General features: G+C 44.1%; 1 protein-coding gene and 1 long non-coding RNA gene across 12 annotated transcripts in view; one reads left to right on the forward strand and one right to left on the reverse strand.

Moving 5' to 3' along the window:
* The window catches only part of SLC6A6 (solute carrier family 6 member 6), a 57,278-nt gene extending 43,307 nt beyond the window's left edge, over positions 1-13,971 (reverse strand). Inside the window, exons 1-4 of one of the 10 annotated variants that reach the window (XM_027467486.3) lie at positions 13,832-13,935; positions 9,608-9,643; positions 7,085-7,150; positions 2,690-2,746 (exon numbers count right to left, since the gene is read on the reverse strand). In XM_027467486.3, the coding sequence (XP_027323287.1) occupies positions 2,690-2,746; positions 7,085-7,139 (112 nt within the window). In that variant the 5' untranslated portion in view covers positions 7,140-7,150; positions 9,608-9,643; positions 13,832-13,935. Of the gene's footprint in view, positions 1-2,689; positions 2,747-6,348; positions 6,460-7,084; positions 7,151-9,607; positions 9,644-11,796; positions 11,901-13,329; positions 13,742-13,831 lie in introns of those variants that run through there. The other 9 variants (XM_005025990.6, XM_027467487.3, XM_013105493.5 and 6 more) reach the window with 9 other exon arrangements.
* Positions 13,972-14,013: 42 nt separating this feature from the next.
* Positions 14,014-18,955, forward strand: LOC110353874 (uncharacterized). 2 transcript variants are annotated; one of them, XR_011812398.1, is made up of 2 exons: positions 14,014-14,818; positions 15,411-18,955. It is a non-coding gene; the product is annotated as an uncharacterized lncRNA (long non-coding RNA). The 2 variants fall into 2 exon arrangements; XR_011812397.1 differs by having other exon boundaries at positions 14,014-14,790.
* Positions 18,956-20,222: the final 1,267 nt, after the last annotated feature.

Consider the following 20,222-nt stretch of genomic DNA (forward strand, 5'->3'; position numbering starts at 1 on the left):
GACTACTGTAAACTTACCCTACTCCTGTTTACCAGTTCAGACACAGTTCATAAAGCCGAACCATCGAGGATGAATACTTTCTTAGTGCAATTTCATGTAAGTGAAAATGCTTACAACTAGATACGAATGTGGCATGTTAACCTTTAATATCCAAAGCTGTTTTCAACATGACTACAATTGTTTTTCATTACTTTTTTTTTTTTTTTCATGTGCAAAAGAGCTATAAATAGACAGGTGGAAAACTGTTTGCAGTTCCAGCATAAATGATGGGTACGTGACGAACAGCTGAGAGAGCCATAAAAACACTCCATATGTAAGCTGATGATAGAAAGCAAGAGAACTTCCTTCAGTTTACCTATCTAGGTTTTTGTAACCAGGTAAGAGCTATGTGAAATTCTGATAGTTTTGTAGAAGCAGAAATGCAAGTGATTCACTCACATGTATCACTTTATATTCCTCATGTGAGCATCATCCTGTCTATTGAGTCGGACTTGCAATCTGTAGTTTGTATTTACTGTAGGAAGAGTGGAAGAGAAAGAATCCCGAATCCCACTGAGTAATTAACAGTATCTTACGCTACTATAGTCCCTCTACATGACACAACACCTTTTTCACATTTGAAGGAGCAACCTGCTACATCATTTAAAGGAGGATCTGTACAGGGAGAGAGAATTGATGTAGTCACAAAGGAGGGAAGGCAGCAATCACTAGAAAAAGTATATGAAAGCAAGTCTGTCCTGTTAAATCTTGCTTTTCAAATCCTGCCTTGCATAACAAGGGACAAAAAATTCTTTTGATTGCCTGTATTCAGACTTTTTTTCCATCCACTAAGGTAACCTTATTTGTCAGCTTCATTTTTGACAAAGCCTGAGGGGAAATAAGTTGTTTGCATAAGCAACATACTTATTGATTATAAAGATACAGAGAAATTCAAATTGTCTGGGTAAATTATATGGAAAGAGCAACCCCGTAAAACTATTGCCGTATTTCTTTTTCCTAGCAATTGGAGGTCTCTTACATTTTTTATGTAGGAAACAGATCAGTATTGAAAATTCCCTAGAACAGATATGGTGAATCTCAGCATGCTTTTGCTTTCTTTAAGCACCATTAAAATAAAGTTATTCTGACAAAAGGCTTTTTTTTTGCTTGCATATGGACCAGCACATGAAAATTTGCTGTCCTGTAGAGCTCACAGACGCCCCTCTGCACATCCCCAGCTCTTTGGCAGACAGCTGCAGGGCTGGGAAGGCATTCAGCTGAGAAGCAGATGCTTTGTGCAGCATTAAGTCCCTCACGTGGCTCCAGCCACACGAGGAGAGCAGCACGTAACGGCACAGCGAGGCCAGTTGGTGACTCGCTAAATCCTAAATACCCCAGAGCTCTCTTCAAGACTGCTTGAGGCTGCGCTGCTATAGAAAGAGATTTGTAGCGGAATGGGAAAAAAAGATGATCTCTACTTTTAAAACATCTATCATCCTGATATAATTATGTATGAAACTCTTTAACTGGTAACTTCAATTGGCACCTAATGAAGATTTAAAGAGATCTCAAGTGCAATTCCTGAAGGTGGTGATAAAAATTCTAACTAAATGCAGATATACACAAATTTCACATACTCCTCTCATCTGAGGTTACCATTTACAATTTGATTTTGATCCTCCATGAGTAAAACTTCTGTAACTTCATTGACCTTCATGAGGTCACTCCTGTTCTATGCTGAGATGAATGACAGTGGACTCCAACAGGGAGCAAGGAGTTAACGATACCACATTGCCTTTGCTGAATCAGAACAGGAACTGGGCATTAAACAGAACCATAAAATAATTTAGGTTGAAGGGACTTCTGTAGTGCAGCCTCTTGCTCAAAGCAGGGCCAACATCAAAATCAGACTGGTTTGCTGATGGCCTTGTTTGGTCAAGCTCTGAAATCTCCAAGAGTGGAGAATGTACAGTCTCTGAGCAACCTGTCCCAGTGCTTCATTCCTCTCAGGGTGAACTTTTTTTCCCCTTATAACCAGTCTGAATTACCCTATCAGACAAAGAAAGAAGATGAGGATTTAAGGGGAGAAGAGGATTAACGCAAAGTGAAAAGACAATACTGAATGGAAAGCTCAGTCTTCTTATACTGATACTGCATATATACAAGTAGCTGGAAAGAAACAGATGCAGAAGGTGTGTGCAGTGAGTGACAAGTGGGTAAGCTCCTGGTTAAGTAAAAAATAAGCAACAAACTCTGGTGTCAGCATATCAGACAACACTGATTTTATTGTCAGAGTAAAAACATATTCCTTAAAGAAAACCAAACAAAAAAAACTAATGAATGTTACGATGCATGCCAAGCAATTATTGCTTTCCACAATGTGTCCTGTGACTCACTGTGCCACTGGCGTGTGGTGCTCATTCAGGGTATATCACTCACACATTTGCAATGGCTCTAAAGAGCTACTAGTTACTTGGGCTGTAGTTAATTTGGGGATTTGGGAGGTGGGTGTGGGGGAAGAGGGTAATTTCCCTATGGCAATGCAATAAAAGTCATGCTTATTATTGTATTATTATTGTTTTCAAAATATAAAATAATGATTTTAGCAGCAGGCCAAGTACCATTAATCCTGAAGTCTCTTTTATTCTAGGAAAATCAATTCAGACAACCTCTGGCATGCAAATGCACATAAATAACTGGTAAATACTACCTGTGGTCTTCTGGGTCCAAATTTGCCTGATGCCAAGAGCAATCAATTCCTTTTTGGCTGCAAAGGATAGGAGGGCACTCAATACCTTGCAGAAGGCACTCAGCACCTGGCAAAAATCAAGCTTTCCATTTGCCAGCACCCCATGAAAGAGCAAACCCAGAAGTATGTATGACAGAAATGGTTCTCTTCCCTAACATGGGAAGGCGACCTCCTAGATGGACACAAAGGCAGTTCTCTTTAAGGTGTTGAATGCTCTCCCTGCCTGAGAAAGCTGTGTTTCCTATGCTTACTCCGCTTAAAAGGCAGCTTCAAGTTTCTTACTAAGGGAGGAAACAAAACTAACAAAGCATCTGTCTTTCAGTGAGTCTGCCCAAAAGCAGGAGTAGACTGGAAATCCAAGAAAGTTTTTACCATTAATGAGCCATCAGAGATGCTTAAAAGCAGGGTCTGTGCAGCAGCAGAAGAAAACTGTGTGCAGGAAAATTCTTCTTCCTTTATCAAGGCCACTCAAATGAGCCTGGGCTACAGCACGACCTGTGATTACCACAGAAAGAATATGGCTTCAGAGTGCTAATGCAGTTTCCCTTCACACTGAGAAAATTTAATGGAGGAAACAATCCTATATAGACTAGTTCTGTGTAACACTTGTATACACTTGTACAGTCCACTAAGGTGGTGCTATTCATTAGCAAGAGTGGAGCAGTAAGACCAGCAGCAGGCCACTGGGATTTTGCCTACGCAGGACCTCAGATCTACAGCAGCAGTGCCACAGGTTTGAAGGTCAGCAGGACCGATCCCTGAACAAGGTGTCTGGCTCTGACCCTGTTTACACAAGGATACAGCAATAGCAATGCCGCTGGACTCAACAAAGCTGCGCTGGAGTAAATCAGTGGGGAATTAGATCCTGAATTTGTATGTCTTTGCAGCTAATTTGACAGGCGGTATTAAACAACATTAACATCTCAAAATGTGACTTGGAAGGAATAACATAAACAAACATCTCAACCTACAGCTCTATTGCTCCCTGATCCCCGAGGAGGCAATTATTCCCTCAGCAGTGTTCTGTACGGCCCAAAATACAATGATTGCCAGTACAAATATTGTGTTCCTGCTTTTTTTGTTTTATAAAATGTAATTTTGGACCGTCTGGCCTGGGGTGTTTTCTTCAGTGCTTAACTCAAGAGGTTCCAAACAGTGACTGGGGAATACAGCCATGACCTTAGCATGACTGGTGATGGTGAACAGTGGCTTGCTCTGCCTATTTCTTCACCTTGAACCTCCTGAACTGCTTAATTGTGGGGAAGACAGCTGAAACAGTGTCTGAGCAGTCTGCCAGCAACTGAACTGCGCCCTTTTATTGTTCTTCTGTAGATTCCTTGCTACTGCTCAGAAAATATTCTCTCTCTCTTCATAAATATTTTTATTTGCATGTTTGTTTGCATCTAGCTCACCTACCTTCCTCTAGGAATGTACTTGAGGAAGTGCTAAAGTACATAGAAAGTATGTAGAGCTCAGACTATTTTCCAATCAAAAGTCTTATTCATCTAGGCAGAAATGTCAATGTCTTCATTTCACCCAAGGAGATAAAAACAGCATTTAGGTAATAACCACCTTCTCCTCGACGCAAATTCCCTCCCTCCAGAGAAGGAAATGCTGCTTTTGGCCAGATCCCATACAGCAGTTCTTTTGTTGGTTAATTCATGACAGTGTTAGCAAGATTTTCATTATAGGCTATTATTTGTAGCTGCTGTTTTCATGAAGCAGCTGTAATAAACAAGTGAGATTTATGTTCCTTTTTAAATTGCTTGAAATAATTAGGGTTGTTAAATTTAGACTCTGAAAGAACCTACTGATTTCTCTATTTTTTTCATAGATACAGAAGCTACAAAGCGATCTACTGCTATCAGTCAGGCTTGGGACAGAATCGCGTGCACTCCATACACCATCCAGAGCACATCCAAAATGTGTTTTAGATGAGGAAACATTTTAATGTTTCTCCAGCCTACATTCAGAAAGGATTTCTTTTAGATCCTATTCTGCTCTATGCAGGTGCAGATAACCTCACTCTGGATCACTCTGGTAAGCTGAATGGAAAGTAGGACCAGAACTGAGACTCTGGCGCAGACCAGAGTTTTGCAGCTGACCTCCCAGCTTGATGATTGATAACTGCACCCAACTGTTATAAAAGCCCTGACCCATTTTGGGCATTCAAATACCAAACTTAGAGCTTGTGGTTTCCTCTCATCTCTGTATCGTTTACTTTTTCCACTCGTCCTCTCTCAACTACAACTTGCTGTGTTGACAGTCCAGAAGTTTATTTAAAATAAATGAACATGATGCCCTTCCCAACCCAATCTGGGCATTTCACAGCTACTGCTGAATCTCAGAGCCTGATCCAACCTCCTTCATGTCAGCACTAAAAAAATATATTCTAAAACTCTCACAGTTTTGTTTTTTTTATTATTTATTTTTTTTTTGGTTGGTTGCTTTTGTCATCGACTGTATAGTTTTTTTCTTTGTGTAGATACCACCATCTCAGCAGTCAAGGTTTCCTCAGTGCAAGAAGAGACAAGATGAAAATACCAGGGTCCAGGACAGAATTTAGCTCTAATGGTTCTACAAGGGGGACAGATGTTCATGTGACTACAGCCTTAGAGGAGGTAAGGAACACATTATCTGTAATGTGGGATAGACCAGATTGTACCATGCATAGAAGGAATACAGCAACAATATACTAACTACATAACAAGAAAAGGCAAAACATGAAGAAAAGGAGAGAGCTAAGCCTGTCAGTTTTAACATTACAATTATAAATAGAGGAAAGAAAACTAGGGGAAAGTATGCAAATAATGATGGAAGTGGGAAAGGAGTTTGGAGTAATATATAGAAAACAAATGTAATAGGTATCAAAATACAAAATTTTAAGTACTTCTTTGCTCTATATATGATAAAACAGCAACAACTTCTCTGTAAATGAAAAAATTCCAGGGCATTAAAATCATGTAGGCGTACTATCTTAAATCAGTCCTACATAATATCAGTAAGTGGCATGCAATGGGATGGGGATTTCCTGCTAAGAAGTATAAAGCCCTACATCTCAGGAGAGAAGTGACGTTGCCTGAGAACAGCAGGCTGCAAAGCTGTGAACCCAAGAAAGACCTAAAGGTGACTGCAGGTAAGACTAGCCACATAATTCAGTTTCTATGTGTTATGCTTCTGAGTGATGCAGGAAAGGGTCAAAAGCTAAGATATTTCTGGATGTGTACATATGAAGGGATGATATGGAAATCTAAAGCATAATGCTATGTCAAAACAACCACCGTGTGAGCTGTTCAGGTCTCCAGAGATTACTAAGAAGACAGAAAAATAAAGGAAATACAAATAAGGACAATAAAAATGATCTAAGGAGAGAGTAAGAGAGATAAATTAATATAGTCTATAAATAAGAAAACTCCTGGGCTGAGATCCAGCTATAAATACCTCTAAGGTAGTATGTGTAGAGGCAGGTAATTAATCTAGCTCAAAAGATAGTAGGACAAGGAGTATTGCATAAATTTAGGGGTGGAAAAATTCAAGATGTATAGCAAGAAAAAGTTATTTGAAGAGACACATCTGCTCAACTGTGCAGACTCTGCAGGTGGTAGCCAAGGCACACTTACTGAATGCATCCAAGAACTGGCTGAATAAGTGGCTCTGGAAATGATGCAGTCACAGCCTTCTATAGTCCAAAGAGATCACCACAGACACACTTACTGATCTGTTAGTCTCTTTCTTTATGGGTAATCTGAAAGACTGCTTATCTATTTAAAAGAAAACAAAAACAAAACACCAACACCACAAAATAAAACAAGAACAAAAGCGAGTCTATAGATCCATGCAGTGACAATAGACCTGCAGCAGAGCTCAGAACTGGGGATGGGCAGCACAGGTAACAGCAAACCTCTATAACTCTCTCCTGGCCATTCAGCCGTGTATGCAGCGTCATGCTGCTGGGCAGGACAGTGTCAGCAGGGCAAAAACTGCTGACCCAACTGGCAGAATATTCTGAGTATCTCAACACCGAGGTCAAAGGCTGAACCGGGAACTACCTCTTCTGATACTCATGGCCCTTTGGTAAGAGATCCTGCACGGAAGTTGCTGCATAAATTACATACTTTGCTTCATGGTTAGCTGGAAACCAACACTAGCAGCATATATCAATTCTCAGGAGCTCTAAAATACACTTGTATTAAGAAATTAAAATTAAAAAAAAAAAAGCAAATAAACAAACAAAAAAAAAACATTTGCAACAAGCCTTAGAATGTTCATTGACAAATGGGTATACACATGTGAGGAATATAAAACCCAAGTACGATATACCCCCCCTTAAAAATAACCCATCCCAACTGCACTCACCAATCGGGACTTCTGTCCCCTCCTCAATGTAGATGGGCAGTGGTGATTCCTCCATAGGATGAGGCACTGATGGAAAGTAATGAATTGTGGTAGTATTTGTCGCAAAGTGACTACAATAAGATGGTCCCTCTCTTATCATTAAACTACATAAGGCTGGTTATTGTCACAAAGAGTCCTTTCTCACAGCGGCCACCTCCTGTCACGGTGCCCAGTCCAATGTGCAGGCCCAGGGGGTTAATCCCCACCGAGCATTCGCCACCTCAGCGGGCAGAGGCCAGGGTGCCTGTCCTGATGCCTCACGATCCTGCTGCCTCGCAACAGCCTCGCTAGCCCCGTCCCTGGAGCTTATCTCTTGGAAACCCACACAGTTGAAGAAGCCAAAGGGAGCCAATGCATAGACAGGCACGAGTAGAGTTATCGAGTCAAAGTTGTCATATTTCATGCACAGAACCAGAAGAGGGAGGCTCTGATGCTTAAAGCTCGCCGTTAGCTGTTGAAAAGCCACAGCAGGTGATGGAAGGCTGCACCGCAAATGGCCTATGAACCACAAACCTTTCATTATTCATTCGTTTTGGAGCACATATATCAGACTTAGGAGGCTCCTGATTATTTGCTTGTGTTAGTGAAATCTCCAGAGAAAACTCTTCAGACCTGTGCTGCACTGGGCTGCACGCTTATTCTGTGGTTTCCAGACACCATACAGTCACTTCTGTAGGGTTCAGCTCTTTGGGTTCTTCTCTATTTGGGAGCTTCTTCTTTTAAAGGTGATTTTTTTCCCCCTCACTGTTTCCCATTTAAAATCTCTGGGAAGCACATTTTGAATTTCCCATACTGGAATGAAATACTCATCATGAAAACGGCAATAATCAAAAGCCTTCTCGAATTTTTCCCTCTCTGTTGCCTTTTAATAATGGTGATGTACCTTCTCAAGGCTACGGACTCCTGATCTAGTCTCAGCTAGGATTCCAGCTAGAGGAAAGGATGACTCTTTAATCCTTTGTAGGGGTTTCTTTCTCTTACTACTGTCTGTTCTTCAGAGAGCTTGCTCTATGACATCCATAAAACCAGCCAAAGAACACTTGCGGTTTAAAGCTATTAAATGAAGTGTCTTACAACGTTTCTGCTAGAAACACAACGGGAATAAAGAGTGTTTGCCGCAGATGCTTGACTGGCAACGGGCCTCATGCTCGTGCTTGGCTGGGTTCAAAGGGCCGCCAATTCCCTGCCTTTACCTAACCCCACCTCCCGGTTGACATGGAAAATGAAGGGAAGCACAGGGCAGGGGAACAGCAGACCACGGTTGCCTACAGAACTACCATACAAGCCACAGAAATCATGGTTTACCAGGGCGCCTTGCGCAAGCCACTTTTATCTAGAAGCTGAACTAACATTCCAGCTCAACAATAGCAAAAAAACATTTGTTACCACACGGCGTTTTGCTACTCATTAACCAGCAGTTGCTACGCAAGCATAATGGAGTGCTGCAATTCAGAGATATATGTTATTTTTCCAAAAAAATGTTGATTTATGGGAAATCAGCCTGACGTGAGCGCTCGTGGGCTTGCCATGCCACTTGACACAGTACATGCTTCGGAGTTATGCAAAGCGGGCGCTGCATTGGGAACAATGCAGTCATTTTCCTTGCTAAGCTAAGTTTGCGTTAAGGCAACGAGAATCTTCATCTATGCAGCCCCTTAAAAGATTTAATCAGATTTATTTCCTAATCAGAGCAGAGCTTACTATCCCACTCAGTTTTCAAATCAGAGATCTGCAAGCAAACCATGTCAGTAGGTGATGTGGAGAAAAACTGTTGGATTTTTACAACGTGCAGCTTTCTTTGTCCCATGAAGAATACTGTACTGGGCTCATGCAGACCAAGCGTTCAGCCTGGAGCCAAATGCTTTCACAATACATTTGCAACAGTATTCACCAACGGAGAGAGGCATTGAGTCTAATTTTAAAGGGTATCACCACAGGTTGTAGAAAAGGCCTGAAATACCGCTGTGTTATTTGAGGCCAAATGGGCGTACACACGCTCTCTCTTACCCACACGTATACATGCACGCTCTAGCACACGTGCACACGAACAAATGGCTCTACAGACAGAACTTGGATTTTGTACAATCCAAGGGGGAGAAGCTGGTTCTTGTCACGGGGTTTGGGGACCAGGGACTCTGGGATGCTAAAACGAGCCCTCACCCGTGGTTCCCCTCTGCTGTGGGCAAACCACTTTAATACTGTCCCTCCAGGATTTACACACCAACTTTACAGGCATGCTGCTTAAATGTCTGCAAAGTGCTTTGCAATGGTTTCTAAATTCTGCAGTGTATGCACAGAAGAACTGCACAGATAGATAGATTTAAGATAACAGTTGCTGAGCATTATTACTGTATATCTACAGCCTATTTTTACATGCTCTATACTTGGTTTCTACGAACAGATGGCAAATGTTCAGTATTGGAACGTTTTAATCATCTTTATAACCCTTTTGTAATTTCATAAACAAGCATAAATAACACTTACATGAAGAAGAGTCTCTCCTGAGTGGATATTCTCTTCCTGTTTGGAAAAAAAAAGAAAAAGAAAAGGCAAAAAAAATATTTTAAAGAAAAAAAATGGGTCCACAAAAAGTCAGGCATGTTTTAACATTATCATGCATAGTGTTTTCTGAATTTCATCTGTGTGAGCTTATAGTTTTGAAGAACATCAAGACACAGAAGGCAGTACAAAGGCAAACAAGATTATTTCTTATCTCATTCAGTGAAAACAGAAAAAAAAAAGCCTATATGTTTCAGGAGTAAGGAAACTGCAGCAGTGAAATAAAATGCAAATGCCACGTGACCTGAAGAAAAAGGAAGAACTTTTAACTGCATTCCAGCTCGCTGATAGCCCTGTAGCTCTACGTATGGGTTGCCCTCCAACCTGTGGGCAGCCTACCTTACCCAACACCCTAAAGCAGAGCGTTCCTGCTGCACTTTGGCACTGCGTAATCATTTTTCCATGCCAGCACTCTAGCACCAGCTGCATTCAAACCCAAGTCCTGCAGCCATGGCAGTGAAGGCGTTCTCTGAGGCTGTGACCATTCTGGGCAACAAAGAACCACAACAGGAAATCCAGTAACTGCTAAAATGAACGAGCCTGCCCAGCAGCACATGGGTTTTACCAACCACCCTTGTGCAGCCTCATGCCATCCGCCTGCTGCTGCCCACCCACAGCTGGCTGGCAAGAACATGGACTTGATTCACACTCCCCATCCACCAGCTGAGCTGGAGGGATTTGTGGATGCTCTTGGGGCAGGGTTTAGGGCTGGTACCAATCTGCTTTTTGTTTGTGTGAATGTAGACACACCAAAAAAAGAGACTGAAAGAAACGCAGCAGATGCTGACTCCACTGCAGTTTCAGAATCACAGACCGGCAGCATGGCAGCAGCCCTTCCAATGGCTAGCTGTGGCAGACAAGGGGAAGGATAATGCACAACAGCAGTCTCATTTAATTCCTACTACATTATCTTATATCAATATTAGCTACTCTGTAAGTAATTTAAAGAGTATTGCCTAGAGTTTACATGCCTTGGGATGATACTCGGCTAGCACAAATCAATTAAATCCATGGCACTACAACAGCTGAGGATTCAAGTAAGTATGCATTTATGGGAGAAATTCAACAATTGTTAAATTACTGAATTTTCATCCTCATGCTTTTCTTCCAAATGCCAGAGACCCAGTCCTGCAAGCAGTCCCCCTTTCACATAAGTGAAGTTAGTGATGAGAAGTCAAAGGCACTAATCCTAGTAGTTAATCTATTCAAAGCTGCACTTAAACGATCTACAATTTATTAGTATGACCAATCAAACAAGCATTACTTGCAAAAGGCTTTAACTACCATGGCTTCCCATCCATTTTTATGTGTTGTAATACGGTTAAATTTAAAAGAAACAAATCAGCATAATCTTTTCAGTCATTTGCCAGCGTGATTAAATGCCTGGGTAAGGCACCAGTGTAGAGAGACTCCCCTTACTGGTGGAACTGGCAGTTTGTATCCAAACCCTGAGGCACTGGTAAAAGCTAGAAAGGACAAAATTAAAATAACAGGGGTTTGCTGGTGAGTCTTGAGGTGCATTGAGGAAAATCCTGGGAGCATCACTGCCCTGGAGACCTACTGAAAGGCTTGTGCCTGAGAGTCTCTTTGGAAACTGCCAGCCAACAGGACTTGGCTGGAAGCCACCAAGATGTTGCTCAGTCTTGGCTATGCAGAGTATTGATTTAAGGGAAAACTCACTGAAATATTTGCAACGAGAAGCTGAAAGACAAGTTCATCCCTGAGGTTTTACAAATAGAGCTATGCTCAGGCACAGGGGCTTTCAGAAGCACCGTGCAGAAAGGACACACCGACTGAAAGTGCCTTCCTATCTTCCCCAGCGTTGTTGCACCTCTTTTCACACAAGATTTCAAATGCACTGAAGCCTCCTGCCACTGCCCAATCATTTCACTTCTGCCATGTAAGAAACATCAAGGCAACCCCCCCAGAGCTACATCTTAGTGACTACCAACAACATTTTGCTCTTAATTACAGAAAAGTAAAATGAAATAAATATCAGCAGCATTTGAATTATTCTAAATTTATACCGGACTCTAGCCCAAACTCCCCAAACAAACAAAGAGACCCAGGATATTGATCTAGCACCCCCAAGCACGCAACCACCTTCCCAGTACCTCCAAATATCACAGTGCCATCTGCAATCTCCTGCTTTTTGCAAGGTGTGATAGAAAATAACCCTGGGACCGCACAATAAAAAAAATGCAGGTTAATAAATGACAGCGAGAAGCGGCCTTTCGTCTCTCGGGCTGTGGGCTTGGGTCCCTGCCCACACGCGGGGCAACACGGGGACCCCACCGGGAGGAAAGGTGTCTGTCGCCCTCCAGCGGGTGCTGTCTCAAAGCATCGCAAACCATGGGAAAGGTGAGAAGGGGAAGGAAAAGAGAAGGTGAGATGCACGCAAATGAAGAGAAAAAAAACAAACCAACAACACAAATGCAAAGCAGAGAAAAGGAAGAGACAGTTGAAGAGGAAATACAAAGATGCTATCTCTGAAAGTGCCGAAAATAAAGTTTCCAGTGTCGGTCTAACAAGGGCAACAAAAACAACCTCCCGCCACGCTTGTGCTTCAGCCTCAATTTTACTCCTTGCTCTGGGTGAGTGACACCGTCCTGTTGCTGGCTGCTCAGCTGCTTACACATTTTTCTTAAAAAAACCACCCTCTGGACAATCCCAGCAGCGTACTTCTGGGACAGCCTTCAGGGCAATCTCTCCGTAATACTCATGCAAGGGTAGACAATGCCAAAAAGCAGTCAGCTCACCCAAATCCAAACCTAGAAGTAAACACCCGGCCATCCAAAACATCCAGTTTTTTTTTTTTGCCAAAGCCTCTCCTCTCCAAATTCCACAGCAGCAGGTTTTAATGAACCGTTTTACTCCCGAACCCATAAAATCTAAACCGGTAGCAACTGTCATCCAAGCACTGAATTACACTGACATGTCTCATGGACGGGGCTGCCTTGCTTTTTTGCACGTCCAAAACTCGAGACATTTTGACATGCAAGTGAAAAAATATTGCAGTTACCAAAATAGCACTATCAACGTAACTAGCTCCTCTCAGAACATTTTCTTAATGCCTTTCCCAATACGGTTAAAAAAATGGGAACTAAAAACTCCATCTTTACACCTTGGTACAAACCATGCTGGAATATGTGTGAGGTTGTGTTTCTTCATGTTTCCCTGGATCTTCTCCCACTACTTTTTCATCAATGATTTCCTTTAAACGTAGCTCTTATTAAACCGTATAAATCAGCTTCTTCAATTTATAAATACAAAGTTTTGCCACTACCGCAGCTGCCTAAGGAAAACAGAGCTCGCCTTCTGTTTCACAAATACACACTCTGCACATTTCTTCGCCTGTGTGAAATAAATTCTCCCATGTTCTTATATGGAAACCCTGCATATCCTCCCACTCGCTGCCTGGTACAGGCTCAGATGGAGACCGGCATTCACGACCTTAAAGCCAGCGGGTGAGATGTGGACCCCGGTCCCCCCAGCACTCTTGCCCCTTTGCACCATGCTGAGCTCCCCAACGCGCCCCAGGCAGTCCCTTCCCTAAAGCCCATCACAACTTTGATTTCAGCTTCACCAAGGATCAACGAAAAAAATATATAAATAAGCAAAGGAAGCATAGCAGCTGTATTACCCACCAGGTAGGCCCATGAGCATCAGATGGAGCTGTGCCCGTACCAACCTCTTCACTTGAGGTTAGCGCAAGGCAGCCAGAAAAAATACGGTGGGAGGGGGAGGGAAGGAGAGCGCAAACGGGCAAAAAATAGCAGAGATGAGAGGAGCGTGCTCCGCGGATGTTCTGGAGGGCCGCCAGCAAGTGGTTAATTGCAGGCTGCGAACTGTTATCTCGGAAAAAAAGTTAACGTAAGGAGGAGGGGGGAGAGGGAAAAAAAAAAAAAAAAAAAAAAAAGAGAGAGAAAAAAAAAAAAAGCCGGGTGAGGAGACAGCTGGAAAGGAGCAAATAATAAATGGAGGGGGAAGGGAACGCGCGCCCGGGGAGGCAGGGGAGGCGCGGACAAAGGCTGGGCGCTGCCCGGCTCGGCACGGCACGGCTCGGCACGGCTCGGCTCGGCTCCCCTTTGTTCCCTCGGCTCAGCTCCGGCCCCACCGCCCTCCCTCCCGCCCGGGAGGCGCCGGTACCTGCGGTCCGCTGGGCGCGGAGCCTGCGCGCCGCTGCGCCCCTGCGGCCGTGCGGCGGAACGGTGCGGCGCGACTAGCAGCGCCGGGCGGGGGGCGCCGGTGATTTATAAGCGCTTTCTTCCTGACCTCTCGTGTCTGTTGTCTAATGAGGGAGCTTTGAGCATCACCCATCCTGCTGAGTGGAAAAACACCGGCACGGCCTCTTCTTTGCTGGGGAGGGGGGAGCCTAAAGGAAGGGGTGTGGGGGAAGGAGGGGCCATGCAGCAGAGCAGGCGGTGGAGCTCGGGCTGGCAACCGGCCGCGGGGAGGGGTTTGGAGGCAGGGGGAGCGGGGCAGCGAGACGGGGGGGGTCGGCTCGGAGTCCCCCCGCTTCTCCCCGGGCCGCCCGGAGCCGGCCCCGGGCCGGGGGAGCCGCCCGCAGCCCCGCGCCCCGCTCCCCCCGGCTGGGCTGCTCGCTGCCGCGCAAAGAGCGCCCTTCTCGCAGACAAAGCATCCGCCCGAGGTGTCACCGGGGCTGGCCGGCCCTTCGCCCGGCTCCCCGGCTGCCGGTTTGGACATCACATACTCCGGGATGAAGCGCGGGGGAGCTCGGCCGCCGGTCCCGGTGCCGCTCCGGCAGGTTTGGGGGCTCTCGGTGGGGCTGGAGGCGGCGGCAAGCAGCGGGGCCCGGCAGGTGCCTGGCTCCCGGCTCTCGGCTGCCGTCGCCTCCCAAAAAACGCAGCCCCCGGCAGCCCGGCTCCCGGCAGCACAACGGAGTGAGCCTGGGGGCGAGCAGGGCAGCGGTTTGTCCTGCCTTGGCTTTCGCTGCACCGAAAGCCGGTGCCTTGCTCCTGCCGGCGAACGGGGACACGATTGGGGTGTGTGTCCCCTACCCTCATCTCCCGCAGTTGTGTTCATACAAGGATTCAGCAGCGTGTGGGCTCGCTAGGCATTTTCCTTCAGCCCCTGCAGGAGACTTGGTGAGATACGCCGTACCGTGAAATACCGGTTAGTTACAGGGGCAGAGCAGCTGGAAAAAGGAGATCCGAGGGCGTCAGCATTTTGCAGAAGTCCCCGGGTGCTCACCGTGAGCACTGGGACCCGCAGGGATTGCTCACAGAGGAGCACATACTCCCCGCATCCCAGCTCCCCAAGGCTTTCCCTGCCACCAGACCCCACCTGCCCACACCACACACTAGGCTGGCAGTCACAGAACGACACGGCTGTGAAACCCACCGCCTACACACAGGCTGCTGAGGGGCCAAATTCCATCAGGGCAGTCTCCAGGGAGGTCTCTAGAAAAGGTTTCTTTCCTTGGCTGGCTCATGCAAAAACACAGAGAACCGCATTCCCTCTGAGTGCTCATTGCTAGCAGTGCAGGACGCTAGGTACCGTGTGCCACAGGCACACTCATTTTGCCTGACTCCGGTGCAGTATCCAAGTTGATTTGGTCCCTAATCTGAAAAAAGAGATACAGGTATCTGATATGTGCAGCTAATCGAAGAGCTATCTCCTCTAAACAGACTGGTTTAAACTAATTACACGATGTAGTGCATGCTGCCACCTACGCCTTCTGATTCAGGTTTCTGGTGTATTGCAGCTCTGGATTCCTAGGCATCGTTTGCTGAAGGCAGCCAGCATTTTGTGAGGCTGCACGAGGGACCACAAACACAGGCGGCTGTGGCCGCACCAGGGAGCAAGGCAAAACATTTCTCACCGGCGCAGACACTTGTTGAGTTGCGGTGAGGATGCCTCGAGGCTGACCAGGAACCGGCAGTCACACCAGTGAAATGAAAAGTAGTGGCTGGAGCTACATGGTGCTGAGGATCCTGCCAGCACAGCTGTACCACTGACAGCAGCGGAACATTTTGCTCAAGTTCTCTAGAGGAATCAAAGCCTGTATTTTCTGTCTCTGGCCCTCTCTTGTTCTGTTGTTCCATGCTCTGTAAAAGAAAAGTCAGCCACACGCAGCACATGGTTGCTCTCTGCGTTTGAAAAAAAAAAAAAAAAAGTGTTTTGGGGAAGAAAACCACAGCCAATGCTGTTTTGAAGTCAGAAGCATGTAAACAGTACCTGGAACTAAGTGGAATAATAATAATAATTAGTCCTTCTGTGCCATAAATATGTGCATTGCTGCCTGCTGTTTCATTATGAGACAGCACGACTTCTGAAAAAGTGCCTGATGAATATTTGGGGGCACACTGCCTTCAGCTGCAGCGGCGTATAGCAGCTCAAGTGCCTCTGGCTCCTCCAGCTCTTATGTAACCAAAATCACAAGTTAGAGCCCAAATTACAAAGCAGAAGCATGTGTATAATATTAAGAATATAAGTGGTGCCTTAAATTGCTGTCCTTTTACTGTAGGTCTGGCTTTAATCTGTTACTAATTTTAGTCCTGCAGTTCCATTGATTTCGATGTGTGGTGGTGCCATTAATAGCGGAATCAAGCCTAACCCCTTAAAAACCCACCATGAGAGCGTTAACCCAAACTTAAGTAAGTCAGGCCAAAATCGCTGTGGTTACAGGTAGGTGTAGTTCATATGACTCGTATACCAGATCCAAAACGTATCCAGTATTAAGATAGAGTAGAAAGCCACAATATAATGTTCCCATGACTGCTTTGCACATCAGCCAGAGCTGCAGGTTTTTGCACATTTAGCCAAGGCACAGGTTAGTCTTCCTTTGTGTTCTGCCTCTTTCTGGAGCCCATATTCCCCATTCACACGCTGATCTGCTTTCTGGAGTTTTAAGGTGTTGGATGCTGATACCGTGAGCGCCTCTTGTATCTGTTTAATCCAATAACATAACTCGTCTTTAATCTCCACGTCTGGGTCACAGGTTTTAAAAAAGACACTGGGCCAAATCCCCAGCTTGGCTATAACGTGTGGAAATCTACCGAGAAGGCACGGAAGTCAGAAGAGATTTGCTGTATCTGCACCCTGCAAAGGAGGTCTCAAGGGGCAGTGATGTGAGTGCCTAATTTCGCAGATGGATGCGTATTAACACAAGTCTGCAGCAGAGGTGGAGCAGATTTCTGTCAGGTGAGGCAGCTGGAGGGAGGAATATCACACCAGGATCTAAAATATGCTCCACCAGGATCTAAAATATGCTCATCAGCAAACTCTCCTTCATTTTCAAATCAGAGTGGGTTTAATATTTCTTGCTTTTTCAGGACAAAAACTTGTTTCTTCTCAACCTGTGCCTGCTGAAGGAAACACACTCAGGACCACAGCAAGGCAAGAACAAGGAGCCAGTTTTGCAGGGGTTGGGAAGATTTTGCATATAAATATTAAAATAAAAAATCAAATTTTATTCCAAATGCAAAGTCCAGCAGAAATTTAAGGGGCAAGTGCAGAGCACTGTCTGTAAAGAAGGGCATAGGTGAGAATAGCAAAAAGATGCTCTGAATAAGCTGACTGCAGTAACAAGTCTCCAAACACAACTTTCCTATATAAAGCTATACAGGGGCAGCCTTTGGGGTTCCCCTGTGTGGGAAAGGACCATGAGCCTGAGAAGAGGCAGATTTTGTGAGGGATTTAAACATCATGTAGTGACTCTGGATTGCAGATTTTAAGCATTACTAAATCAGGGGACAGAACTGTCGCTATTGCTATTACGTACCAGGATATTTCACTAATCCGTGCAATCCACTAAGTTGCTGTAGTTTTAGTCTGTGTTTATTTTAGATGAAATTATGGCCTGGACAGTTAATTTTTTGTTAGTTTATCCATTTAAATCATATACAAATAAAATACCAAACAGAAATCAAAACATGACCTGCAATTTTGGTATACTTCCCATCACGTGAACCTGCCGGTGATGGAATCAATCCACCCAGTTTATCAGTCAAACCCAAAGACAGCTAAAAACCACAGGAATTCTTCAAAAGTAGCCCCGTTGGCTTTAAATTCGATTTAAAATGTGATTTTAATACTACTGCTGGTGGCCTATTTTGTTTATATTACAAACTGCCCAGCCATTATGGGATTGCTTCCACTGATCGTTTCCCTACATCAAGCTAATTACATATTAATTTGAGGCATTTTGCACGTCTCAAAGGCTAGAGTGGGCCCTTTCTGAGCAGCGGGAAAGTTTAGAAATGCCTGTTGCTTTACAGGAGCTGATTCCTCCAGTGAGGGGCAGACCCAGAGGAACCAAACAGCCTGGACTGAAGCACTCACACGTGTTTGTGGAAGAAGTTGAGTGTCTCAGGTTAACTGACAGTCAGCTACCTGGAAATAAAAAGCTCTCATGTAACCAAAGGTTTACACTAAGATTTTCAAGAGCTCTTGAGCAATTTCAAATCCCTTAGAGGAACGTAGTATGGAATAAAAACTATAGGTATTATTAAATAATGTCTCCAAACTGAAAGCCAGCCAGTTTCATAAAAATGAGCTAAGAAGCAATAACAGATACTCTGTCTCCTGCTGGATGCATCATGAACCGTATGTTTTGTATTTTTTAAGTCATGCCAAAACCAATTTTTTTCTTTGCTGTTGTCATTGGGGAAAGACAGTCAAAGAGCTATGCATAAAATGAGGTTAAAGTAATCTAATTAAAACAAATAAACAATGTGCTTTCATCTTTAATTCATAACCAGTCATTTGGGATCTAACTTTAAAAAAACAGATAAAAATTCAGAAAGGATTTTGAAGGATGACTGTTTCCCTTTAAGATTAATGATAAACATACTTGTGTATTCAAGGGAGAATAGATCCAGTGTTATGTAACAGGATAAAGAAACAAAATCCTTTTTCCTTAAATTAAAATAACCAGTACGTGTGTGGATTTTAGTCAATCACCGAAAATTCAGGAAACCCATTTTCTTTCACAACTGCATTCCATATGCTAAAAATTGAGGTCTTGTAACTTTTAAACAGGATCACAACTAAGGACACAAAAGATTTGTTTGTCCTGTTTGTCCATTCTTTTCCAGTAGATGACTGTTCCCTGAGAAAAACACTGTAGCACTTGTGCTGTCCAAAAATCCAATTTTTTGCCCATCTTTTCATTTAATGCAGCATAAGCAAATCCTGTTATTGCACTTCCCAGGAAATTCTTCTTTTTTAATCTACTTGCCTAGTACTAGATGTATACTAGTAGATGTACTGCTTATATCTTTTCACTTTTTTTTTTTTTTTTTTTTTTTTCCTGAACTAACAGCTGCATAACAGCTCTTATCAAACCTTGCAATGCCTACCTAAATTTGCCGCTTACTTTAATGGGACAAGATCAACAGGTAATGGATTTTTTTTTTAATATTGGCATTGTTCTCTGCTGGCTTAATCATATAAAATGTGCAAAAAAAGAAGAGTAGAGTAGAGAAGAGAAGAGAAGAGAAGAGAAGAGAAGAGAAGAGAAGAGAAGAGAAGAGAAGAGAAGAGAAGAGAAAAGAAAAGAAAAGAAAAGAAAAGAAAAGAAAAGAAAAGAAAAGAAAAGAAAAGAAAAGAAAAGAAAAGAAAAGAAAAGAAAAGAAAAATCTTCTACCAGAGAACCTACATTTTCCACTTCTGTATTTTACAAGAGCATTCATACCAGAAGTTGTGCATCAGAATTTGATATATAAAGTTCCTCTTTATCACATGAATTCAATTTTCCAAAAGAAGGCAAACAATACTATTAATAACCAAGATACAAGCCCTGAAAAGGCTAAAGCTTGTACTTGCTGCAAAAAAAATGTCATCTTGTTGGATCTAATTCTGGAGTCAGTACTTCACACAATGCAGAACGGGCAGCGATTTGCATAGAAAGGCACTGCTGAGTTAAGGTGATACTCACTCTTGCATGACAGAAGCATGCAGGTGCTTCACTGAGCTCCTCGGAGCTTTGTCTGCAGACCAAAGTAAATCATGCTTACATTGGCACGTCCTTGCACATGTCCACACTTCAAGTTTTTAGTCCTGAGAGCGAAGCCTTGAGTCTGGGCACTTTAAGCAGCATTCCCCCAGTGGAGAAAGTCCTCTATTAGTGCTACACCAGCAGCACAAGGTGTGCTCAGAGGTGCTGCTGTTTGCCTTGTAACAGAACAAGGCTGCAGTGATTGACCTGATCAACATTTTGGGCTCTGCTGCCTCCCTTTTCCTCCTCCTGCTCGGCCCCCTTGGCCTGGAGTGCCTGCCTGGTGCAGCAGGGCTGTGCTGGGCTGCCTTCCCTCCCCACTTCCTCAGCGGTGCGGTGACTGTGTGCTCAGCTCCCCGTCCCTTCAAATGCCCCAGCACATTTTGAACATGCCTCTTTCCCTGCTAATAACATGCCCGTCGTGCTCCGGCTAAATATTCTGCCTGCACAGAGATTTCCTTGGCCTCGTGTGCAGGACTGATCCTGCAGAGCTGGGATGGTGACACTGCGGAGGTGATACAAAAGCTGGAGGTCACAGGCTAGGAGATGGGGAAGAAGTTGTGGCAGACACACCGA

This window comes from Anas platyrhynchos, chromosome 13 (assembly GCF_047663525.1).
Source record: "Anas platyrhynchos isolate ZD024472 breed Pekin duck chromosome 13, IASCAAS_PekinDuck_T2T, whole genome shotgun sequence".
NCBI classification, from domain to species: domain Eukaryota; kingdom Metazoa; phylum Chordata; class Aves; order Anseriformes; family Anatidae; genus Anas; species Anas platyrhynchos.